Source organism: Ambystoma mexicanum, chromosome 14 (genome assembly GCF_040938575.1).
Source record: "Ambystoma mexicanum isolate Mex_15411 chromosome 14, UKY_AmexF1_1, whole genome shotgun sequence".
NCBI lineage: Eukaryota > Metazoa > Chordata > Amphibia > Caudata > Ambystomatidae > Ambystoma > Ambystoma mexicanum.
Genome location: NC_090940.1, coordinates 395,999,013 through 396,026,179, shown reverse-complemented (window position 1 = coordinate 396,026,179; position 27,167 = coordinate 395,999,013). Strand labels below are relative to the sequence as shown.

The following is a 27,167-nucleotide window of genomic DNA, read 5'->3' as shown; positions in this document are numbered from 1 at the left end:
ATAATTCACTACCCGCTCCAGGAGAATTTATGTAACAATACTTAGGTACAGTGTTGGTGCTAGTACACGACCCACATATGGATTGGGTTAGTAACCCTCGTTGGGCAAGTAGCCATCTGCTGATTGCCTACCGTACAAACACTTACTTCTGGAAAGAAAACGGACAACATAGCAAAACTGTAGGTTACAACAGAACATTTTGCAAGTGTGATTGTCAGGTGAGTTTATGGTAAATCGTTTATAGCCATTTTAGCCACCTTTTGTAAATGCTGGCCTAAATGATTATTTAGCCATTAGCCACATCCTTGCACTGGACTGGTGAATGCTCAGTAGGTTTGCACAGGATTGTGGATTTCATATACTGAACAACCTTCATTCACATGGATAGTGTGTGAATTGTGCCTAAACATTTGTGGATGCGTATCATTAGAACAGTGCTCCACGCAAGTTTATATTTTGAGGTGACAAAACCATTAGCAATAGCAAGTACTCACAAACTTGAGCCAAAGTTTGAGATACCGCAAATCCTGGAAATATTTAGTATCTTCATAAAATGTTTTCACCGCTCTCTCCAGCAAAGCCGACAGATTGCTCTCCTTGCCACCTTGAGGGAAAGCTTGTTCGGCCCATTTCACGTACCTGTTCAATTAGAAAAAATGTGGAAATCAAATCGGTTATTGGAACAAAGCTTGGTGGATACAAGGAAGTACAAATTCACAAATTAATTTCAAATCTAAATGGATGATTATCATGTTTCTGATTAAGCAGAAATAGTCATTATTAGTTATTTTCACATGGCAGAGTTGCTGGACTTAGTTTGTGGACTATTCACACAATTGAATGAGTTGTCCGAATTGAGTCTTCAGATTCTTCGAGCATCTTATAGTTTTTTGGATCTAGCAGTACGGCACCTCTGGAGGCAGGCTAGATCTTTATTAAAATATTTCAACAATGATAGATCAGATGTTTCATATATTTGCATAGTAAGTTTACTTCACAGATTGTTGTAGATTAAGCTAGAAGTAACGGGGTCTAACTTCCTGAAGGATTGTACCCGAAATGCATTGAAGGCAAAGCTCTTAGAAAATATTGCAGACCTCCAAACATGAATGGAAGAACATTTTTCTCATCTGGGATACGCAACACACATGAAATCAGGATCGTACATCATTGCATACAAATCTTCTACTGATGAACTGATATTATTTTCACGTATTTGTACAAACTTCCTTTTCTCAGTTTACTTTTCCCTGAACGATGGCAACCACAATTCAAGTATTTTTAATGAAAGTATTAAGTGATGTAGTTATTTTGAAAGAAACCTCTTTTAGTAAATGCTTTTCAGAAATGTAATTGAAGAAACTAAACTTGTATTGGTTTCCCTATACAAAATATAAATGTAATAGAAGGTATTCGGTTACCTTTGCCGTGTGCCACACCCCCTCTCCAAAAAGCTCTGTAAAACACTAAGAATTATTTGATGAATGGGTAACTTTAGGCTGGGAGTCAGTGTGAGCATCAATATTTTAATCTGAACGACAATTACCTTATTTGTATTACCTTAGATGTATTCATTTGATCACTGGAGTGTGATCTTGTGTTTTTTTATTGTACGCTACAGGTGGGTCAAGCAGAGGGTTGATGTAATGTTTGATAGCTTGGATGATGGTTCTGCTTAGAATATTGGCTATAGTGTTTTGGCAGTAGTTTGCACTGGTTACCAGTCCTCTCTGTTGCACAGAGTTACTTGAGCAGGGCGAGTCCGGTGCATTGCATGACATTCGCCAAGTCGTTCTGGTTTTCTGATGGTTCTTTTGTTGAAGTTGAGTTCTGGGTTGTGCCAACATGCAGAACATTTAGACTCAAGTGTGAATTGATACACTGGGGCATGGCGGTTGGTGTTGGTTCTGAGGGTTGTAAACCTTGTATTAAAATTGTAGGCTTTGTAAAATATTGTAAGAACACAGGACACCTGCATGGACTGCTAGTACAGGACAGAGTGACCACTGATTTATCTCATACGCTAATAATATAGGTAGTTAATTAACAGACAATGTCACACTGCAGTTCAGCAGCAACAGAACATTTAATAGACACTATATAACACATAAAAACAACTTCATAAAAGCACACCAATTAAAGCCCAATGATGAAGTGCAATGTGCTCCACAGTACATGTTAGGATACTGTCAAATATCACCTTTTCACCCTACCTTTGTGGATATCCAAAATTGTTATGATCATATAGATCCCACCATCTATTATCTACCCAACATGTTTTGTTCTAATCATTAAGAACACTTCAAAGAACGTCTTCAGGGGCTCCTGCTCCTTCTGAACACTTAAACATTTACAAAAGAGTGTGCGAGAGAGAGAGAGAGAGAGAGAGAGAGAGAGAGAGAGAGAGAGAGAGAGAGAGAGAGAGAGAGAGAGAGAGAGAGAGAGAGAGAGAGAGAGAGAGAGAGAGAGAGAGAGAGGCTATGCTCCTGTGAGCCATACAATCTATAAACGCAATCCTCTTTTCGTGGTCAGGGCTCAGTTACCCTTTCCTTCCTGTACATACATGGGCTCCTAACTAACCCTGTGTTTATTAAGACAGATTTAACATTTCTAGTTTCTTAAAGATCTATTTTTGATCCTTGCAACTGTACAACAGTATGTTATTTACGGTCCGTCACCAAACACTTTCTGTGGACAAAGAAAAAAATGGAGTCAGGGTTACTGACAGCAGTGTCTGGAGAGCTATCCTAACCTGTGTAATACTTATGCATTGGGCATCTGTATTGACTCCTCCGCGATATACACCATGTCCCCTCTTTTTGTGCCTGTAAATACATATTTAACATCAACTCGGAGCCCCCTCTCCAATGTACCCTCACATTTTCATCACAGTCTCTACTCACTTGCCCCTAGTTGGTGTAATGTTTCAGGTAGGTCGCTTTCGCTTTGTCTCAAAAACTGGAGTGGGCACCGTTCCTAGCCTTCTCTTTCACTCTCTGGGTTGCTGAACTCTGCAAGAGCGTAATACTAATTATACTCTCACGCCAAGCTTGGTATGCTATAGCCAAGGAACAGCTGCGAGAGAGTAAGGCGACGCCCTGGCTGGAGTGCAGATTTAGCCCAGGGTCAAAAACCTTTGTAAGACTACACTAACTGTAAAATATATAAATGATCTCCTTGTGAATGCGGGAGAGTAGACCGCGATAATGAGAGAGGCTAGGTGATTCGAATGGTAGATTGTACATCTGTGTGGAGTCCGCTGCAGAGGAAATAAAAACCTGTGTCTGAGCATTAAACACAATTCTGTACAGGTGTTTGATTTTGCCTTAAAGTTATTTTCTGAACACAAGCAGGAATACAAATAAGTATTTTCCCACAGGGTGGTGTTCCGTCCTTGGAGAAGCGAGTTGCAGTCCTGGTTTGTCTGAGGTAGATCAACCCATGTGAGATGGGGGTTGGCAAGGTCTTCATTTAAGAACTTCCTAGTGGAGGCGTTCACTGATCTGAAGGCTTGTTTTCTGGATTCAGGGTGGTGCGACCAATGTCAAAGGATCCAACTAGTCGAGTGGGTTAGGAGAGCTGTGACAAAGGGAGGAGAGGGCAGTGATAATCAGGAATATTACCTTTCCTGTGAGTGGTTTCTTTCATGTGTTGTGCGAGGTTCACTGCGTCAAGAAGGCAGTGGAGATCTTCCTTCATCGACTTGATTACGGAGTGGCCAGGGATTTTAAAGTCGCAGAGAAGATACATGCATTAGCAACATGGTGATTGACGAAAGTCCATAAAGGCTCAGATGAAGGTGTTAAGCTTGGGTGGACGGTAGAGGTGGAATCTGACTGTTCATTGGGAGGAAAGTGTTTTACAAGAGCCGATGGAGCCAACATCCAGTTTGGTACATGGCCCTGACACTACTGGAACAAACCAACGGTCCAAACAGATGCCTCAGGCTATGAAGTGCCCCAGTCATTCTTCACCTTGCTGGGTTCTTACATGCCGATCTCCCTCCAACTATTGTGGTGGGTCAGAAGGTCAGAGACTTGTGTCTTCCATTTTAAAACGTTATTTATCAAATTAAAAAAGGTGCAATTTTCCTAAACTACAGGTTTTCCCTACCTAACACAAACTAACTAGGTTGATCAGTCGGTGAGCCAAAAGGAAGATCTGTCCTGTGTCCAAAACTAACCTATTCTGTCCCCAACACCATCAAAACAAACTAAAGCACAGGAGAATGACTCCCTTCTCCTGTGGTCTGCTTTTCAGCACAGCCACTTTAATAACTTATTTGTTGGTAGTTCTTGGCAACTACCTTAATTAGTTTGTACAGTTTGAAAATGGGGCTCTTCAATTCCTCCATTGTGCCCTTGACACCTTGGTTCCCCCTTCCAAGGTTGTTCTCTCTCGCCTTTGTCATCACACTTGCCACTTTCTCTATACAATGGGGGGTCATTCCGAGTTTGGAGGCAGCCATGGTGCCATTAGCACCATGGCTGCCTCCAAACTCGGGTCTGGGTAGTCGGAATGGGGATTTACCGGGACATTCAGACATATGTGGACCCGGTAAGTCCCCATTTAGAAAACCATTCTCATTTGAGCCCCCATAGGGCTCAATGGGAATGGGAAAGGAGCCAATAACGGGCCCGCAAATTGCGGGCCCGTTATTAGCTCCATGGTCCCTTAACGGCTCCCGCTAAGGGACCTCAGAATGCGACGGTAAGGGGTTAACGGCACCGGCATCCTTACCGGTGCCGTTAACCCCCTACCGCCATATTCGGAATGGCCCCCCAATGTCCATTCTTTTCCTTGGCTGAGCCAGAAAGAAAGATTCCCAAAAGGATTTTCACTTTCCTCCACCACTTAATAGTTACTGGGACGAGTATGAGGGCTCCAATAACGATTCTCACTCATCTCCACCTCTTTACTCTTACTGGGATGAGAATGGCTGTACCAGTTGTTCTACATTGTTCTTTCCTTATAAGTACATGCATCATGGTTCATAGAATGATTCTCACCTTTTTTTCCATCTTCACAGAGAAGGGTGCTTTCATATAACTCCCACTCTTCTTTGGTAATCTTAACCTCAGGTCCTCACTGGAACAAGTATTCATTCTTTCTTTCTTTCTCTCCTCTCCTCTCCTCTCCTCTCCTCTCCTCTCCCTCCTCTCCCTCCCTCCCCCTTATCTCTCCCCCTTCTCTCTCCCCTTTCCCCTCCCCTTCCCCTGCCCAGAGGGAAAGCCAGTGAGAGGGAGAAAAGTCTAGTCCAGAGAAGCAGTGTGCTGACAGACGTGAACCCGGCCGAGGGACGTCCACTAGGAACTGTTTGAAAAGACCTTAAGAAATAAAGAGAAGGGTTCGAGCCCGACCGAGGGAGATCAGGGGTGAAGCCATCACCCAAAAGTTCAATGAGAAAAGAACTGTGATTGAGAGAGTGTATATATATATATATATATATATATATATATATATTGCGAAAATTGGAAAAAGAATTTCATGTTTGTTAAAGGAACGTTAGTTGAAGACCTCACGTCCTCAAAGGCAATAGAGTTTCAAGAAACGAGACTTGGCCATTGATGGCCCCAATAGCTGAAAGCTGACCTGTCATCTCGTGCTGGGAAAGCTCGAGAGGGTGCTGTGCTCCACTATCCCACCTTGCCCCGTGCTCAAAACATGGGTAAGGGAGACCCATGGTACCGCATCCGGACATTGTATTAGTTGTAAGGTTTAGCAATAGGTTGCTTAATATAGGCCTTTTTATTTGACACAATGCCACTAGGACTGCCTCATTTTTCATTTGATGGTAGATGCTTCCTCCCATCATAGATTTAGATTAGGCATTTTTTCATCCTGCATACAGAATTCATTGTTCAATAAACCCCCTTGAACTGTGATCACTTGTGTCTGTCTTACTTGTTGCCACCAGGAGTTCCTTACATAGGAGCTGTTAGTGGTGGGTTGTAGGCAAGTGATTCAGAGAGCTCCTCTTTGGAACGTGTCCCCAGGGGAGAGGGGTTGTCTCAGAGTGTGGTCCTGCATGCCTCTATCCCTAGGGAGGGTATCACATAGCAGACTCATCTCCTTAGCCTCAAAGTAAAAGGCTACCCCCCCGCCCCCCTGGAGAGAAGTGACAATCCTGTGATTTGTCACACTATGCTCGGCCCAATTCTTCGCACATCAGGTCTTCACCTCTATCTCGTCACTCCTCCAGCTTTCCTAGTCTCTACTTTGCTATCTTTTTTCTCATTTTACGCTTCCCAATCGCTTACACTCATCCTCTCATCTCCCTTAATTATTACAGTCTCCTGCGCCAACCATCCTGTCATTTGCATAACCATTTAAATAACTATCACCCCAAGCTTTCTCCTGCACCTACAAACAGTCACCCACTGAAATATTTATCAGATTCCTTCTCAACAGTGGTGCTCATTTTCTCACTTGCTTCTATGCCAGTCTTGATCATTCTCCATCTCAACCACCTCTTTTCTAATCTCCCCTTCGCTCAACACACCTTTTTCTTCCATCCATCCATCCATCCATCCATCCATCCTTGGCTCCACATCTGTCCTACTCGCCTTCATCTTTCCAATCACCATCACCTCTCCAGTCATCAGCTCTCTGCTCCAGAACCCCACCCTTTCATCTGTAAACACTCAGCTGAACTTGTGCTACTATCATCTTTATCTATCCCATTCATTCTAAGACTGCTGCATTCCTCCCAGTTTAAATAACACTGCCAACTCTCCCAGTTTCTCACTCCCCTCTGGGGCCTATTCTCTCACCCTTTATTCTGTTATCCTGTCACCTCAATCTGTCTATCCCCCCCCCCCTCCATCAGCTCCACGTTCCCGATTCCTCCCCCTTATGGGTGCACCTTAATTGTATGGATTCCAATCTCCCCATCTCTCTCCCATGACTTTTCTTCATATTGTTCCTGCTTCTTACCATTGTTCCTTCTGTCTCATAACCCAACCCTTCACTCATTCCTCCTCATTTTCTTTAAGACCACCCTTTTTCCACCTCTGTGATGTACTTATTACATTCTCTAGGTTTCTCTGTCCACTGCCTGCTCTTTCCTAGTCCCCATTCTACTACGCTCCTTAGTCAGCCAGCACTCCCACCCTAGATATTGTCAAAAGCATTCTCAATGGTTTGTTAGTCTTTTAGTCGAACAAATAACATACACACTCCCCAACAAAGTGAGAAAATAGTAGCATGTACATAATTTCCAACCTTCAAAAAGTACCTAAGAGAAACACAAGGCCAGCTATCTACCCATCTCCAATGGCGCCAGGCAGCATTGCTGGGTCAAGGGAAAAACTGACAGCCACTCCTTGCAGGTGGCACTGGTTATTCCATTATAAATTGGCATGCAGAGCGGAGATGTTGCATCATTGAGGGCCGACAAGAAACCAGATATCAAAGACAAGTCTGGCGTCTCCATCTACTTAATGGAGACTGGACCTGCGGGAGATCTGCAGATGACAACACCACAGGACCACACAGCTAACCCTATGGCCCATATTACCCTGGGAACAGACCACAAGATCACTCCAGTTCTTGCTATTGGGATACAGTCCACATCACCCAGGGCCACCATATTTTAAAGCCCACATGATCACACAAGCAATCTCAGCGTATATATGCACCGCCCTCCGCCCAAATTACCTGGGAGCAGCCGGCTTGAATCAATAGGACTACACTTCAGTCCCCAAGTTGAGTTGCAAAACAGGGCGGCGACAGCAACTGTACAGCCCATATGATCACACAGGTATCCAGACATAACAAACATCACCCAGTGATCCCTCCTGCCAATATATAGCCCAAAATCATAAAGCAATCAACTGCTGATGCTCAACCTACATCACATAGGGCTGCAAGCCCAGCTTAGATGCAGCTCGCATTATAAGCGGCAGCTTGCTGTACAGCCCACATAACAGACATACACTACCGAAGACCTCCTTTGCCGATATACATTCCATATCTCACATACTGCCTGGTGCCCACCACCTGGAGACAACCCTGCCAACATCATTCAGGTAAACCTGGCTCACATTCAGCACACATTCTGGAACTCGCTGCCAACATCCAACCCACCTCACACATTTAACCCCTACTGATCTACAATCCACATTACCGAATAAAGCCTACAGAATACAAAATACACCCCTTTAAGTCCGCCAGGGACATACGTCCCTGGATATCCACAACGCACATCACCCACTGGTTTATAACCCACATCACCCAAGGAACATATGCCTCTGCCAATTTATACAGCCCACATAATTCAAGGATAAGCTGCCTGGAGCATTATACAGTCTACTTCACAAGGGATCAGCTGCCTGCATTACACAGGGACCATGCCGCTGTACACATTACTTGCATGGAGCTAGGAACACAGTGACTGAGGAGCACCTGTGGGTCAGAAACTAGGCTGGCATAGCGAGCCCAGTGTAGACCACGCTACTGCTGTTGTAACCAGCAGTATAGCTACCAATCCGTGAATCCGAAAGGAATGTGTCAGCCAAACTCTGCAGCACATCAGGAGCTGCGCTGTTGGCAGATGCCACTATTCCATCAGTCATGCAACCACTATGACCAAATGGGACAACACTTTTTTGAACACAGCAGGATGTAATGGGCTTTTCCCATAAATTGGCCAAGTCCGCATGGGCACTCATGTCACTTGCCCAACAGGACACGATTAATTTCCAATTGTTTGGCTTGCATTAGTTAGTTGCACCATTGCATTAGTTAGCACCATGCTTGTGATGCGTTAATTTTCCAAGTCCTTGCAATGCCCTCACGAATAAACTGTAGTTTGCGTTGGTAACCCATAATATTTTCACAAATGCTCCATATTTATTTCAGTGTCATAGTAAAATATTTTTCATCGGATGCTCCCCCTCCCCCCAATCTGGAACATGGATAATGAACAACAAAAAAAAACTTTCAAAATTGCTACATTTGCATGACATGCGCTTAAAAACAAATGAAGCTACTTTTAATATTGGTAAAATAAAATGGCAATAAAGTTACCCAAATGTCTAGGTTACACATAGCTAAAAGAAGCCAAAACTGTTCTGTAGAGGGAAAGAAACATAACAAAACTGAAATCTATTGCATTATTTTTAATGGAAGCAATGGGCAGGCTAGATGGGCAGTGGTGAGGAAATCACCCAAGTCAAAAGCACTCCATTCCCTCCAGATTCCACTGCAGACCTTTAAGAAAGAGTTAAGACTGTCACAAACTTCAAAAATGGTCTAAACGATAGTACCCAAACCAGTTAAAGCAGAGCAGTAGGGGGCAGATCAACAAACGGTGTGACTGTAACGAATATAAGAATATTCCCCGTGATACAGAGGGGCGGCCCGAGGATACTGCCATCAGTAAACCCACAAATAAGATACTTTGCTTATATAAAATGAAATGAGGGAATTTTAAACAAATGTGTGGAGGATTCTATGGCTGCTGCAGATAATTTGATAGCAACTAGTAAACCAGGTCCAGTTTGTCCTAAGGACAGAAATCCCCATTTCATGCAGACACCTATCTGTAGGTTCTCCTTGAACACACCCAATGAAGATTAAATCCCAGATGCTGATCGAGAGCACAGTTGTGTCATTGTATGAGACAATCAACAGTTTGGAGAGTAAAGTCCAATAACGGATTAATGGGGTGTACCCAATATATGTGAAATTTTCATCTCACATTTTAACACAATTGGTCCCAAGCTTCTCACCACCGCTAGGATAATTCTGAAAGTAGAAGAAGATCACTCAGGGTGAAATGCCAATCACTGCCTAGGTCAGTAAGGACTAACGGATCGTATTCAACCCCATTCGTCTGACGAGGAGAGCAATATAAGGAGAGTTTCAGCAACAGGGGGAGAAGCATGATCATGTCAAAACACAGCACTATACCATGCATACTCTGGTCCAGCTCTACACTCCTGTCCATTGCAGATTAACTGAGATACCCAAATTATTGGAGAGCGCTTAGGAATTTAGTCAAACACTTTTGTACCAAAAATCCAACACCATCTAAATTAGAACTATCTAGGGGGATGCATCATGTATAGAGGTTTACGGATGAAGAGTTGTGTGTGGTCCTGATTGGCCACAAGCAAACATACAGAGGTGTTATGTTGTCTCCACTTTTCTAGTAACCCGATCATATCAAATACCTTTCACTGGTTGCACAGAGCCGAGAGGCAACATCCATATCCACTATACTAAAATCATTTCAATATTTGTATTATGTGCATAAGGAGCAGTGGCGAATCAGAAGGAGGGCTCGGACAACAATTGGTCATGGTATATACATATTTATTCAAACAAAAGGAAAAATGCCTTACTGGTCCGATCTCTACGAGGGAAATTGCCTGCCTTCAAAATGAAAACTAAGGGTGCTCGCCGTAGGCCAAAATAAGGAGTCCTGAGTCCAAATTCCTAAGAACTAACTGGCCTACTACTTTGGAAAAGCCTGTCTAAAAAGAAAAGGAAGCATACACAACAGCCGCTGCATGGGCTTCTGCCTGGCGGGCAAATAAGTCTTGGAGGACTTCTCAGTCACAAAGTTCTCTGTTAGAATATTCTCCTTTCCCTCCACATTTACTTTTCCCCCCCATGTACACTTCTTTATCACACCTCTTGTGGCACTGGGGCTCCCCAAAGTCCTGCAGCTCTGTGGTAGGATTGTGGTCTTTCAATTCAAAACACTTTTGTACATTTGTTGGCTTGCCCAGCCTTCACACAAATCATACATCTTCCTTTGACTCCCAGGTCCACAGAACGTGTGTCCATAGAATTCTCTAGCTTTCTGAACTTGAACACTGCTTACCCAGCTTTCATAGATAGTATCTGTTTCTTTCACTCTGTACATGGGGCCACATGCCGGACCATGCTTTCAGACTGTCACAGGGATTTCTCCAACCTTGATATGCGTTATTCGTAACACTTTCATTCCAGATTACCAGGGTCTTGTGCCCATCTCTGTTCCTAGTTTGTCATACCGAGAAAGGTTTTGTCAGTCTCTGGCTCTACAGCTTACCGCCTTCGCTGGTGTCCTCTCGGCAGGTGCGTTCGCCACCCTGTTCATGCTCGTCCCGCTTGGACTGGCACTCACTGTGTGGAAGACCCGGGCAAGTTTCTGGTTGTCGGCCTCAGTTGCTGGGCCCCAACCCACCACTCAGCTAAACAATTTGCCTCCCTTGAAGGTTCCTTTCTGGCTCGGGCCTCCAGAGCAGCCGCTGGATAGCCTCCAGCTAGTCGGCCTTGGTGCTGCTAGGCCAACGATGGCTCCACAACTGTACATATCTGCCCTTTCAGGACATGTTACCAGAGGATCGTCTCTGCATACCATGGAATCTCCTCCCTGCGTAGGAGTTGTGCACAGCTTCCCCAGTTTCTCTCCATTCAGAGTCCTTATTCTGTGCATGTACGTCAAGATCCGAAAAGGTGTGTCCTTTCTTTACGTGGCCCTTAGATAACAGTCAAAATTATCTGAAGCAAATAGGGTGAAAGAAGGATTGCTGGTACTTGTAGCAAAGAACTGAGAATACTCTGTTCTTTCCAGTCCCATGTATGCAGATGTAGTAGTCCTTTCAGGGAGGTCCTAGTCCACTAGGCATGCCGTCAAATCTAACAATTTCCAGGTAATTTCACTCTGATGGTTGCAGGATCCAAATACATTTCCTTTTCTAGGAGCCTTCCTTTGGGCAAGACAAGAGGGAATGATCTCCAAGCAGAAGCCTATTGTAGATATATTATCAGTTTTAAAGAGCCATGTTCAAGCGGAAACTCTTATATAGGTGGTGCTTTTAATATCGAGATGAGGCCAGTGATAAATGGTGTTAAAGACTGTACAGAAAGAATCCTCTCTCTGATTCTAATAAATCAACATGTTGAAGAGGAGGGGCTGCAGCTGCTGAGCCTCCTTTCTTAAACAGCTTTGAATAGTTAAAGGAAGGGCCCCCATGATAACCCTGAGAAATATATTAGTTATATATATAAGTTATTTTATGGTAAAAATGAAGTCCAGGATTACAGTATTTTAGATCACACATAGAATTACTCCCAGCCACTACCGCAGTCTTTAATCTCCCGGCAGAAAGGGAATTTCAATTACTGGCAGGCACAGTACAGCCACTGGGAAGAAAGCAGACAATCTAGATGGGCTATGTTGAATCACAGTCCGGTACACAATAAGAGTGATAGAGGCTCAAACCCAATTCATACATCTAAGGCCTGGATTTAAAGTTTTAATGGAACTTTATGAACCGACACAGCTAAACCCAACTAAATGTTTGTACTGTGACAAATCTTGACTATTCGTTCCTTCTCCCCATAGGGGAGACACCCCCTTTGAGGTTAGGGAGGTGAGCCCTCCAAGCAAGACTCTTCCTAGGGGTCCGGGCAAGTAGAACCTTACTGGGAGTGACTCCCCTCATGGCGACAAGGACTCCCATTCCGATAGAACATTATCTGCCTACATGGGAATTGGAAAGACTTACTTCTGTTTCGAATACTTCCGTTTTGAAACCACCAAAGAGCGACAGTTCCTTGATCTCTTTGGTTTCAGTTAATTCTGGGTCTCACCTGAGCGCCGATGTCAAGGAAAAAAGACCCACCCTCTTTGATCACGATGATGTTTATAAACCCAGGAAGAACAATGAAGAAGGGGGAAGATACCTACACAGAGGTGACGTACTGGAGTGGCGGAGCACAGAAAGCGAGCCCAACTCTAGCCAGACCCTGGAAGGCTGGCATCTCTTCCGACCAAGAAGCCAGGGTCTGGGGGAAGAGGCAGCAACGAGGAAGAACCAGTTTCTTCTGGTGGCGCGACCAGGGGGAGGAAGACATGGTGTGCCTGGGGCCCAGCAACCGATGCCAAGACCAGATCGCCAGGGAGAGCCCAAATACCTGACCTCCACCTATGAAGGACGTTAGCTGCCAAGAGAATCAACTGCACCCACCAAGAGATTACTGCTGAAAGGTACAGATACTGTGAACCAAGGCTGGGGAAGACTACAAGGTTTCAGGAGCCTGAGAAATCCAGGAGGACAAGTGGCCTGTGTGAATCAGTACGAAAGAGGTACGAACGCTTTGCATAAAGGCCTATAGAGACTACATGGCTACGGGAGCCTCAGAAACCCAAATGGGCAAGCATCCTCGTGAATCTGATCGACAAATACAAACTCTTTGCATACAAGTTGAGAACGCAGACAAGGATACGGGAGCCTGAGAAACCCGAACGGGCAAGCGGCCGATGTAAATCTGGTTAAGCTAAATACCAAAAATGTTTTCATCTAGGCTATAGAAACCTGCAACATTATGGGAACCTAGGAAACCAGAGTTTCAGATGTCAATGCAAGTAGTTCAGGGTGAACAAGTGTGCCCGAGAGCCATAGGACTTTGGGGAGTGCAAGAGCCACAGACTTGTTGGCAAAAGACTTGTGATAAGAGGAAACTTACTGAGGATGTTACAGCAGCATCTGCAAGAAAGATGTGAACTGTTGTACGCAGGCCTCCAGATAATGTTTGTACGGGGCTTTTTACGCATGAAAATCTTGTAAATACGACAGCTTCATTATTTTCCTGTGTACATTTATGCACAAGTTTAGAGCAGAGGGCAGTGCAACGGTCAGGTTACTTGACAGAACCCAGAACGCTACTTTGGATTTTGATCTACATGGATGTAATTGCAAGCCATGGCGAAAAGCTTCTGAAACAGAATTTATTTCTCGGAAGCCTTTCAAAAAGAGAAACTGCACACTGTGATAAAAGGAATGGTTTCTTTCTATTGTGCTTCTGACGTGTTGTGTGCAGATGCTCATGGAGCAAACAGAAGCACTGTGCATATTTATTTTCCTAGCATTTTAGGATTGTATAATTAATAAGATGGAAAAACTATGTTGCCATTCAGAATTCATCTTTAACAAATTTTGATTTTTGATTGCAGTGAAAGCAAACCAGTATTTCTCCATTGTATTTTTCAGAGTTCTTGTGCTGTATGCATAATCATGTGGATGCAGATCATTTTTACACTCTAATTATAAACACAGTGAGTATGCACTGTCTAGTTTACATCGATTCAACCGTGCAGTCAATGGGGGACATTACTATAAATGGTCAGTGGCAGCAGAGTCTTTGCTCAAGGGTGCTGAAGGCTGAGTGATTGTCGTTACAATCACAGGCGTTATAGCCTTTCAAAACATCCAAAACCTGACTCTTCAGGGAATGCAAGCACGGTTTAAAAACAAACAAATGAAAGTTACATATGTAATTGAAATAGAAACTCAGCAAAACCTGTCTCTGTGATAATCCAGAGAGGTACTTAACTTTATGTAGCACTTCATACATGGTTCATCCAACATCTAGGCACACTGATTTTTTTAAACCTCAGTCGAACTCGGTTTACCAACCTCTGAAGGATGTTAGCCAATAAGCTAGCTTAACCGGTTGAGCACTTGTTGCTGCGATCTGTAAGTTGCAGCTTCGAACCCCCAGCAAGGCCAACTCAGTCTTTCATCCTTTCGAGATTGATAAAGGAGTACTAACTTCGGTTTGGTGATGATTGGGATGAATATGTTCTATGTACAGCGCTTTGCCAAAAGTGCTATATAAATAACCATTTCACCATGAGATTAGGTATAAAATTTAGCATGGAGCATTTGCCTCTCTGCACTGTTGTATCATAATATTGGCATACCATTAGGTAGTAATAGCTTCAGGAAATGAGGACTTTCATTAAACATCAAAAGACAATGCTGCTATCGAACCTCAAAACACACATTACAATTCATGTTTGCTTCACATAATTGGCGAGGTTTTTGTGTTTTCAACATTTAAATATATACAGGAGAGAGCAAATGGTCAGACCTTAGAGAAATGATGAAATGTGTATTCTGTCACGAAGCAGAAAGCTGCTGCATGGTTTGTCGGCTGGATGTCGCATGCATTTTACTCTTGAAAAGGAGAGAAAAGTCATTTGTACTCTCTTGAAATCTCATTTACTCTCAAAGTTTAAAAATGGGGAGTAAAATACTCCCACTTCAAAATCTTATGTGGCGCACGGTTTGTACGCCACAGAGCTTTTGATATTCAAATGTTGGGCCAGGCAGAAGTCTAACCCAGACAGAGACAGTGTCCTGGTTCCACTCTTTTTGTTTGTTTTCTAAAGTGGTGAGGCCAGTTAGAGGGTTAGGATTTGGACAATGACTTTTATATTGGACTTGGACGAGCACCCTTAGCTTTTAGTTTCATGATAGGGAAAACACCCTTAGTGATGGGGACAGTTAAGTCTTTTCGTTAGTCAATAAAAAGCCTTGAAATGTCCCTCGAGTCCGACTCCTTCTGGTTCGCCACAGTAACTGAAACATGTAATGATCTGAAGAAATCTACCAATCAAACTAAAAACAGAACCAATATATCAGGATCATGTGAGGATAAGAAAAACACTGTATAAAAGCACACACAACAGCAGGAAAGGGGACAGCAGATACAGGAAGATGTGGTAAATTATGCCCAGTGGTAGAAGCTTCACACCTCAACAGCATCTGCCCCACCCTCCCCTAGATTACAACTCACTACTCCTCCCTTTGAAATACTCAAATAAACCTCCCCCCGGACAGCTTGAGACATCAAACAAGCACAGTGGAGGCTGAATGTAGCAGAGAGAACCTGGAACTACAACCTACTCCCCTTTCAGCTTACCTTGCAAGAGATAGTATTAGCTATTCAATTTCATCTGCCCACAGAAGTCCCAGAGTGTACAGGATACCACTTGATGGCTACAGATATGGTTTAGATGTGTGGGGTTTACTTCAAGGACACATTTCCTCAAATTGGGACTAGGCTGTATTAGTTCCCATATACACAAATTGTAATCCGTTTTCTCCCACTTCCCATTGGTCAATTTCTCTTTAAGTGAACACAGTCACATTAATAAAGTTATCCTTAATATGATGAACTGGCTGAAACCTAGTTGTATATTGCCTGCAAACAGCTTGGATTTAGGGGAGTTTTGGGGACCGTATTACAATGTCTGATTCTTAATTGGACTAGCTGCTAATTATGCCCAGGTCCATGGGAGATCATTACATCTAGCTGCTGTGACGAATCCAGGGAATTCGTCCATTCTGCCCAATGGGGAGCTACCCTCTTAGAGACTAGGGAGGTGAACCCGCTGAGTTTAATAGCGGCAAGCAGAATCCCACTCTGAGCGACTCCCCTTAGTGGACAAGGAAATTGATTTTTATTCATTCATCATCATGTGAAATGTACCATGTGCTTGTTGGCTATATGGGGATTGACCCATATAAATTGTACTTATGACCCTTTAGAAATGGCTGGTGTGGTTTCTGACTCTTTATCAGACACTCCATACGGGAAACACAGATAATGGATACTCCAATCTCGTTTCAGTTTGAGCAATTAAAACGCCACAAGAGCAACACCAGAGATAGGGGGTGGGGAGGAGAAGGAGGCAGAGGAAGTACAGCGGATAAAGCCGCAAGAGGGGACATCTTCCTGGAAGGCAGAGACACACAGGAGGTCCACGCAGCAGGTGTCTGGTGCACAGACACCAAGAAGCCCACAGTGGCTCAAGCAGGTCTGGAGTCAGTCTGGCTTGATCGAGCGAACAGAGTAACACTGCCCAGACCAGAGTTGACCAGCACCTGCATTCCACGACGAAGACCAACTGCCATGCCTACGGCCGAAGACGATGCCGACGTGATTAACCGGCGCAGGTAATGCAGAAGAAGCAGAACTGCAGTTCCATGACAGCGGAAGAGACTGCCTTCTCCGATTTTTATCTATTCGAATTTATAATGCACCTTTACACAATGTGTTTCGAGGCGCAACAAGACAAGAGGGTGAGGGAACAGAAAGGACAAAACAAAATTGATCCTACAAGGCCATGTGACATTCGGAAGGTGCAAGTGCAGTAACGAGAAGTGCATGCGAGAGCAAAGCGGAAAAAGGGTAGTGGGGGTGGGCCACAGTGCTGGTCAGGGCGAAAGGGCGTGTGAGAAAAAGCTAGTGCCAGGGGAGGACAGGTGGACAGAGCCAGGGAAAGCAGAGAGTGCATGGGAAGGAAGTTCCACAAGCTAAGTGCGAAGGTCAGAGCTGAACGGCTACAAGGGGGCAGGCCCACCAAGGCAAGTGCGGGGGTAGGTGGCAGGGGTCAGGAGAGACCAAGTGCAGGGGTAGTCTAGATAAGGGGTGCCTGGTGCCGTGTAAGACTCTGAAGGAACCAGGCAGCCAGTCAAGAGGCAGACAGGGACATTATCAGGGGAGAGGGAAGGAAGAAGAGAAAAGGAAGATTTTGAGAAGTTTCCGGAACTTAAGGAGATCAGGCTCATGTCAGAAGGGCAGGTAGACCATTCCAAAGGGAGGCACCTGCGGGAGAGAGATGTACCCCACTCTCTGCTTGGAAAAGCGTCTGATCTGCAGACCACCGAAGGGCTCTAGCAGGGAGGCATTTAGGGAGAGATGGATGTAAAGGGGTCCAAGCCACCAGCAAGCATTGGGGATGATGCAGAGAGTCTTGAACTTGATCCTTGCAGCAACTAGCAGCCAGTCAAGAGATTTTAGGGCTTGAGAGATGTGGTCCCTCGGCTAGAGGCCAAGGGTAAGTCTTGCAGTCCTGTTCTGGATTAGTTGAAGGGGGCGAAGGGAGGAATTGGCAGATTGAGAAAGAGAGGTTGCAGTAGACCAGCCTGGAGAGGACCAGAGAGCGCTCTGGAAACATTGGGTTTCTGGTAGAAGGCAAGGAAAGGGAGAATGCCTCTGAAGAGGTGCAGCTAAAAGTGGGCCTTCTTGGCAAGGTATGTGATACTAGGAGAAAAGGAGAAAGAGGAGTCGAAGAGGACACCAAGGTTTGTTTTCTCACATGCGGGTGATGGGAGGGCGGGCCCATGGAGGGCAGCCAGAGTGTGGTAGGGGTATAAAAGGAAGCATGGGTCTGAGAAGGATATCTGTCTTAATGGCTTGAAGGCAGAGATTGTTAGCAGTGCACCATGCTGAATAGCAGACAGACAGTCAGGAATGAGAGAGGAAGAGGAGGAGGAGGGAAGCTTGAAGGAGAGCTGTGTGTCGTCTGCATAACACTGGAAGTTGAGAGAAAAGTGGGCTAGAGGGGTCAGGTAGATGTTGAAAAGCCAAAGCAAGAGGATAGAGCCCCGAGGAACAGCAGGTGGAGAGTGAGATGGAGGAGAGAAAAGGTACCAGTTGCACATGGCAAGGTCGGTCCGAGTGGGAAGAGGTCAACCAGAGCCAGGTCTGCGACTTCAAGGGTATCATGGAGCCGATTTATCAGGGTGGCATGATTGACCGTATCAAAAAGGCAGAGGAAAGGTCAAGAAGTATGTTGAACACTACCTTAACACAAAGTATGAAGCTGTTCCTGGGAGTAGGGCAAAGGGTGGAGAGACCCTGCAATAACCAACAGCAGGATGAAAAACCAAAAAACCCTAGACTGGGTGATAGCCAAACTACCCCAAGAAGGGGGAAGAAAGAATCCATGACAGAGTCAAAAGCGTCGAGACCCCAAAAAGGGGTGAAAGAAACAGGGCGAAAAGGCGACGAGAGCATGATGTCCAAAAGGTTGAGTAAAGAAACCATACTTCAGAGAGGTATAATCAAAGACTGTTGTACAAGGAAATGTGAAAGATTTAAAAGACATGCGCGTTGGAACTCTGAACTATTGCACCAGGCACAAGGCCTGGACACTTCCAGAGACACATTTGAGTGAGGGTCAGATGCCAAATACCATTACAGCTATTGAGGAAGGAACCATTTAGAAGCCTGTTCCGGGCAACATTTTATTAGTCCTTTTCATTAGTGGTAAACTCAGTATTCAGGTTAGATTTTGGGCCATAGGATGGTTACGTTTGTAAGACTTCCTGGCAAATACCATTTACCCATACTTTTTAGATCAGGTCAAGATACATTAGAGAGAGATGGGGGTAGAACAGGCCTTAATTTAAATAAAGGACAAGTTTGAACCATGGTCCTGTCTGCCTACAGTCTGATTTGCCACACTGTATTGCACCCATTAACCCTCCCCCACCCCTCAAGTACTCGATGGGGAGCTACCCGCTTAGAGACTAGGGAGGTGAGCCCGCTGAGATGAATAGCGGCAAGCAGAATCCCAATAGATTATTAAGCACCATTTACTCATGGCAGACGCATGAATGGATGCCTGGTTCCAGGAACCATGGATGCAGAACCACTTCCATATGAAGGCTTAAATTCGAACATGCGGAATGGAGAGCTTCTCATTGCAGAAAATGTCCAGATTAAGATGGCGGCATTATAGGCGTTTCAGAGCCACTAAATTAAACTGGGATTTGGCGAGTCGTGATGGAAATGCTCCCTTCAATCCTGGAAAGTAGGTTCGATCTTCACGGCAGTCTTGTGCATGGCCAGGAAACTACATGGTACCACCACCGAGGAGATTAGGCTACAGTTTCAATAATCGCAAGGTTGGATGCTCTCGTTTTCACAATTGTTTCTGCTCGGTGGGATCAGGGAGAGAGGGGTATGTCCTTGGAAAATACCATCACAAGGGCAATCCGCAGCGAGATAGGCTTATGGAACCACAATATCAAATCCCTGCTTATTATTTAACTGTTGCAAAATAAGAAAAAAATCTTTGATTACTACACACTTTCTAAAGCTGCACTTAACTCATTGAATAGCAGTTACTCGTACTCTGCTCCTCTGAAGGCAATCTGCTTAAGGTATCCGTTTACATTTTATAAACTGGTTATAGCACCACCGGGATTCAGCGTTTTGCCAGACTAGATTGCCAAATCTCTAGAGCTTTCCTTGAAACGATTATTTAGATAGTCATTCAGGTCCGACATCAGTGCCTTTCCTCTGAAACGGGCCACCAGGCATTGGGGGCGGTGGGAGAAGGATTGTAACTGACAAAGAAAGTTTAATAGCTTTTCTAAGTGATCCTTCAGGGGTTTAGCCAACTGATGGCTGCCTTTCTTTGTTCTGCCGAGCAAGGACAACAAACCTGTCTGGTGATAATCTGCTGCTGCTCACTCTCTCCCGCCATTGCTTTAGCAAGGATTTTGACACAGAATAAAGACGCAAGGCACACATTCTCCAAGAAAGTATCAAATATGCACATGTGGCCAAAAACAGACTTCTGTAAATAGCTCTTTGGTGCGAGACTTGAAGAATACAGAAAAATAAAAAGGAGGAGATCTAAGGTTTGGAATTCACCCTAGCCTCTGGCATTGCTCTGGGCAACCCTCCAGACGATCGTTCTTCGCCTGGCAGACCATTACAAAAGGGGAAAAAACATATGCAAATCATGCTTGGTCCCCACCCCAGAAGGGGCAGTCCAGCCGAACTTCTTGGTCACATCCCCTCTGCACGAGACAAGCATCCCCAAACATGTTTTGGGCTGTTGGGCCTCATCAGTGAGGAATAGCTTGGGTCTCTAGGCCAAGCAGGCATGGTACCCACGTCTGGGCATACCCGTCCCACTCGGGGTGACTTACACAAAACAAAAGAGGTGAGACTGCAAAGGTTTGGAATTAATCCTAACCTCTGGCATTGCTCTGGGCAACCCTCCAGACCATAGTTCTTTGCCTGCCAAGCCATTACAAAAGGGGAAAGACCATATTATTTTGTTTGTATTTAATGCTTTTGGCAAATGATATGACTTTTGCATATGAAAGCAGTTAAAAACAAAATTATTTCATATACAAATACGCATACGAATACATTTCTTAATTTTCACATTTCTTAACATGTCTTTAAAACAGCCATCAACTTTAGGAAAATACAGATTAATACATTTGGTAGTGTAGATCGTTAAATTCATCAGATCTATATGGTCTACCCCAATCTAAGCTTGTGCTGAATTAGTGGGTCTGTAACCTTCTCTCAAGGGGATCACTATTGACTTGACGTTATTCAATGCTTTCCCTCCAAGGGTTTATTTTTTCCAAGAGTTGCTTCCATATATGGTAAGCAGCGGCAATAATAACCAGAGAATTCGCCATGAAGATTGTTGACCAAAATTGATCTGAAAAGGTACCCATCCTCTTTGTTTATGGATCTACTGTACCCTTTCTTATACTGGAGAAACAATGATTGGCAGTCAGTACAAATATGTCAGGCTGTTCCCATCGGATCTAGGCATAGACTACATTTGTGACTTTCCCGTGGTGTTCCATTCCATGCATTGTTATAATCATGTACCGGTAATATGTTGAACCGCAAGTATACTATAAATCTGCAGGGTGTTGCGCTAGACCACTTCATGAGAACTTAGAGGGTTCGTCATTGAGAAACCCTGCTTTGCGTATTCTATATATCTCCGTTTCATACTTAGTTGTTCAAGGTTTTCCACTTTGTCATTGTGGACGGACTTCAATTTGAGAGTTTCCTTAAAGTGCTCTGTGACGTCCACCTCTGACAAAGGAATATTCATAGTGCCAAAGTGCTACATGACAAAATTATTTCGTTTGTTGTATACAAGTTTGCGCCGGGCACAGAGTGTGGGACACTTAACGAGGCAGAGCAGTTGAGGTACAACAAGTCTTGCGGAATTGTAGCTCCCTGCTCTTTCTAGTTGGGTGAACCTTGATAACATGTCGTTTGCCAAGTCAAGATTTGCGTCTGTCCATCTTATCCGGTTGCCTTGGGGATTTACTATTGCTAGGGCAGTGAGCGACGTCTTAATTGGGGCCCCCGCTGATGCAAATGTGACTGACAAGTCTGCGTGGTCACTTAAATTGTTGAACTGTACCTCATACTTGGACTTCCTTAGATTTAAGTTTTCTGTTGTGAAAATAGCTCCTAAACAGGATAGTTGCCCTCTAGCTTGCCATGTACGTAGATTCAAGAGTTCAGAACCATCAGAGCTAACGGACACATACAGAACTCGTCCAAGACAAGTGACAATTGTTTTACTTTCTCCGAGAGAATAGGGTGCCTTATACTGCACAAATTCGTCTTTGCACATATGCCATCGTCCCCAAGAGTTTCCGCCTACAGTTCTTCCACCGATGAGCAATATGCATTGAAATCTCCTGCCAGAATCACAGCCCTCTCTCCCGACATCTTAATTATGGCCTCCAGTATATCATTGGTGGAATGGTCATCTGGAGGGTCATATAGAGTCATAATCAATGTATTCATTTTGGCAGTGGGACTATTTCTGATTACTACGGCCATCAGAATGTTCAAATTGAAGCTGCATTCATAAGTGGCCCCTCATAATTCATTCTTGTTCCTACACACAACCCACCAAACGGGCAGCCTTCTTTACCCTTACTTGCCGGTTGGGTTAACATATAGCTGTCTAACAGCAAGCTTCCCAAAGCCCAGCTTTCTGTAAAACAAATATGTCGGCTGAGCTTAATAAGAACTGCCCCTCCGGATTTGACAGGAGGAATGAAAACCCCTTGGGCCTCATTACGACCCTGGCGGTAAGGGGTTTACGCCAGCGTTAGCTGCGCCGACCCCTTACCGCCAATTACGAGGTCCCTTAGCGCCATGGCGCTTTTAACACCTGCTTTTAGCAGGTGTTAAAATCCATGGCGCTAAGGGACCATGGAGTTAATTACGCCACCGTAATTTACGTTGGCGTAATTAACGCCTTCCCCACTCCCATTATGCCCTATGGGGCAAAAATGGGAATGGGGAAGGGTAAATGGGGATTGGGGACTTACCGCCCCGCCGACCTCGGAATGGGGCGGTAAGTCCGCCAACCACCATGGCGTAAACATAGTTTACGCCATGGTGGTAAAGTCACGGCCCAGGCGGTAACTTACCGCCTGGGTCGTAATGAGGCCCCTTGTGTTCCACGACAGAAATTATGTCCTACTCATGTTCAACTTGTGCGCTGTTAGGATAGACTTCACCATTTCCCTGCTTTTGAAATTCTGCACTGTTTTTGTAAGCAAAATGTGCAAATGGCCCGCGTGCCTTGGCATTAGCCTGCATCTCAAAGCCCAACTGTGCATACTGTTCGCAGTAGGTGATTATACGTTGGACAATTATTGGCGAGACAAAGTTTACTATAGCCCAGTTGCTGCTGCTTCCCAACTTCAGCAAGTCCAGTTTCTTAATATCACCTGATGTTATTATGTTTCGGTCCGGAATCAAGTGCATCATTGCATCAGATTCCAATGGTTTAAGAGGGGGCTGTTATTAGAGGTCATTTTCGTTGGGAGGATTGCATTTGGGTGAAGCCATGCATTTTGTTGTAGATATGTTACCTCCTTCTGTGTTCTTACACGAATTCTGATGTACAACTGTCAATTTCTGTGGGATGTCCTTGTTGGCCTACTTTCTCATATGCCTCCTCTGGGGGATTTCCATTCCAACTTGGAAAGGGGGGGGGGTGGGGTCCTATGGATTGTCATCCTAGTTTTCAATCGACACTGAGGTTATTCAAAGTGTCGTTTTAGCCTGCTTTGAATGTTGTTCTTGTTGGACAGTGGGTGAGGCAGCTTCCCCTCATTCACGACAACCAACTATAGTTCAGAATCAATCTCAGAGGATCTGAGCCATTATACAGACTCTGGTTAGGGGGGATTTTTTTGCAGTGTCTGGTTTTTAACTTTGTTCATGCTGGTTTGTGATGTTATGTAGCAGTCTTTCCCCTCGACACATTACCCAAGAACATTTGTTCTGTGCCAGTGCCCGACTATTCAGCCTGACGTTGTCCTTACTTTCTTGGCCTGCCTCTTGCTGTTTTATGTGTAGGCATCCTCTTCTTGTGTCTTCTACGTTTGGTTGCCGTTTCATTTGGCAACCTGTTTTTTGATGCTTTAAGGTAAGATTCAGTTTCTGCATTAGGGCCCGCATTTTTATAGGGCAAGCTAGAGGGCAGAGTCAGTGGTGTACCATGATCAGGGAGCAGTGATATATCGCACCCATGGTCCTCCGAATTATGCAAGACCTGGGCTAGTGTTCCCTGGCTATTTGCTAGGATGATATCCACTACGCATGCCAGTATGAATTTCAGATCCTGTTTTGCATAAGTGTATTACACGCTGCGAAGATGGCATCCATGGCAGCTGTTAGCATCGAACATTTGGAAATATTCAGGTTGGGAGCTCTAGGTTATCAGCCTCTGTTGGAGGCGTTTGAAAAGTCAATGGTGTACGAGTCCTCTGAAGTCGAGGATTGCAGTCTTTCCAAGTCTGGGGTTAGCGAGAGATTTGTATCTACAATCACTTGATTTGGGGCTGCACTTGTATTTTGTTGGAGACTCATGCTTAGGTTCAGTAGCAAATTGTATAGGCGATAAGAAGTCTGTAATCATGCCTGGTCTCGAATTGTTAAAGCAAGCTTTCATTTCCCCGTTTGGGGTTGCCTCAATGTGAGATGTTTTAGCAGAGTTTGATCCCTTGGCCAAAATGCTTCTTGTGTTCACAGTTGAGCAGTTGTTTTGGGCATTGAGGCACTTTGTTTCTGGCCCCCGCTCCCAACAATTACCCTGATATCGTCAAGGGGTCTCCTTGAGCGTTTTCCCGCAACCTAGTGTAGTCGAAGGGCCCGTTGTACGTTGGAGTCTCCACGCTATTTATGTCGATGTGCGTTGGGGCACTGGGATGGTCTCCGTTACAGATGTGCTTCCTTGCTATGTCTCGACACCTCTCGGACTGCCTAGACCACCACTCTCCTCCGCTCTGTGAGTAAACACGGTCGTTATGAAAGAGCTCCTCCTTCAGCACATCAATGGACAACTGACTGCTTTCATGATAGGGACTGCCTCGACTGCCACTCTGGGAGACTTACAAAAAACAAAAGAGGTGATGGCTGGAAGGTTTGGCATGAATTCTAACCTCTGGCATTGCTCTGGGCAACCCTCCAGCCATCACCTCTTGTTTTGCAGTAGTCACCCTGAGTGGGACGGGTATGCCCAGAAGTGGGTCACGTGCCTGCTGGGCTTAGAGGCCCAAGCTACTCCTCACTGAGGAGGCCCAACGAGGACAAAACATGTTTGGGGGTGCTTGTTGTCTCGTGCAGAAGGGATGTGACCAAGCAGTTCGGGCTGGACTGCCTCTTTTGGGGTGGGGCTAAGTCTGACTTGCATATGGTCTTTCCCCTTTTGTTACGGCTTGGCAGGTGAGGAACGAGGGTCTGGAGGGTTGCCCTTCCGCACAGGTAGCCTACAGAGATACAGCGAATGATGGACTATATGCGAGAGGGGTTCACAACCCTCAGTGCCAACCTCAATGATTAGAATGACATGATCAGCGCCATAAAGGTCCGCATGGAAAAGACCGATGATAGGGTTGCTGAGGCCGAGTCCAAAATCGGCCCTAGCGGAGGACGACATCACCACGCTCACAGTTGACCCAACTTCACTAACGAGGCAGGTGCAGGCTGTCAGCAGGAAAAAATAGGATTTGGAGTCCCGGTCTCGGCGCAACAACCTGCGCATAATCAGTGTTCCTGAGGACAACATTGTGGGCCCATGCAAGACTTCATAGAACGCACCCTCTCTTTGCTGGATGGTCGCAAGCTGTTGCCCTAGTTCGTCACAGAACGCTCACCGACTATAAATCCTAAACCAGGAGCTCCTCCTCGCCAATCATTGCCCGAGTTCTGAATTATTACAACAGGGATGCACTGCTGCATGCTGCCAGGGCCAACCGGGAACTGCTGCTGGGATCTAACACAATTCATCTCTATCCTGACTTCTCCATCACTGTGCAGCAGGCACAAAGTCCTTCATGGCTGTGAAGAAGAGACTCTGCGACCTGGGGATTAAGCAGGCTATGCTTTTTCTAGCCAAGCTCAGGGTTGAACACTGAGAAAGTTTGCTTCTTTACAATACCCCGAAGAAGCAACGTAATTTCTTGATCAGCACTTTCCTGGGTGATCCTACTTATTCTTCTGGTTCGCCGTTGGCGATTGCTACATGCCGCGGTTTGGACACTAACGCAGCACACGCTACATTCATCTTGGTGCTGGGGGTTTTCACAGTCTGAACTACTATTGCCCACCCGCAAATGTGCTAACCTTACGGTATTGTGCATTTTATGCTTGCTACATAATACACTTCTGTGTTGGGGGCCGGGCTGTATGATGCAAACAGTTTTCCCATGCTAAGTTGCAGATGTTGGTTTTGTTATGGGGTGTTCACTCCTCCGATTGGGAGGGGGGTGGGGGCTGGCGGGACGGGAAAAGTTCAATTGAAAATACTTAACTGTGATGAGGCTGTAGGTGGGCAACCACCCTTTGAGGTTTTGCTGGCAAGGAGCTTCTTACTGCCACGCCTTTGGGACTATGACCAACTATTTGCAATGGCCTGATGGCAGCTGACATACTGGTGGGCATGAGATGCAATATCAGGGTCCTGGGTAATCTTGTCAAGATGCTGCAGCTTTATGCTGAACGGCACAAGCCACGCTTTCTCTTCTTACAGGAAACGCATGCACTAGCTGCAGGCTGCAATAGAGTTGCTAAAAGCTGAGGTAGACATCGTTTTTACATACACTATTCTACTCAAAGCCACGGTGTCATGATCCTTATTCACAAATCACTGCAATTTGTACATAAGACCACTCAAGCTGATCCCCTTAGGCGCTATGTTCTAGTGCATGGTAAACCATTTGGAGGTGGTAATTCTGAACATATATGGGCCGAAACGTTGACGACCCTGACTTTTACTCTCAGATGATAAACATACTGCCAATGTATCCTCCTATGCCCATCCTGTGGGGCGGGGACTTAACACCATTGTTGATCGTAATCGGGATAGGTCTGGGAGCAGAGCGCGGCAACTGTCTAGAGCCGCCCGGACCATACTTGAAGGACAGACCAGGCTGGGTGTAGAGGATGCAACACCCAGAGTCCCGCGGGTTCTCCTTTAATTCAACAGTACATGATTCGCACTGCATCGACAGTTGGCTTGTGTCTGGGACACTAATGAACTGGACGGTGGGAGCAGACATACTGCCCAGGACATACTCTGACCATTCCCCGGTCACCCTGACTCTGGCCTGGGGTGAAAGGCAAGTCACAGGGCACCTTTGGAGGCTTAAGCCTCAGGCACCATCAGATACTGTATTTGAGGTCAAGCTGGGGGGGGGGGGGGAAAGAGTGTGTTGACTACTATTTCAAAATAAACGTGGAGACAGTGGATTCCCTTACTACCCTTTTGGATGCCTGTAAGGCCT

General features: G+C 45.2%; 1 protein-coding gene across 3 annotated transcripts in view; it reads right to left on the bottom strand.

The window, feature by feature from the left end:
• Positions 1-27,167, bottom strand: part of BUB1B (BUB1 mitotic checkpoint serine/threonine kinase B) — an 815,340-nt gene that overhangs the window by 701,706 nt on the left and 86,467 nt on the right. For all 3 annotated transcript variants that reach the window (XM_069637517.1, XM_069637518.1, XM_069637519.1), the window contains one exon: positions 495-639. In XM_069637517.1, coding sequence (XP_069493618.1) covers positions 495-639 — 145 coding nt within the window. The remainder of the gene's footprint in view (positions 1-494; positions 640-27,167) is intronic.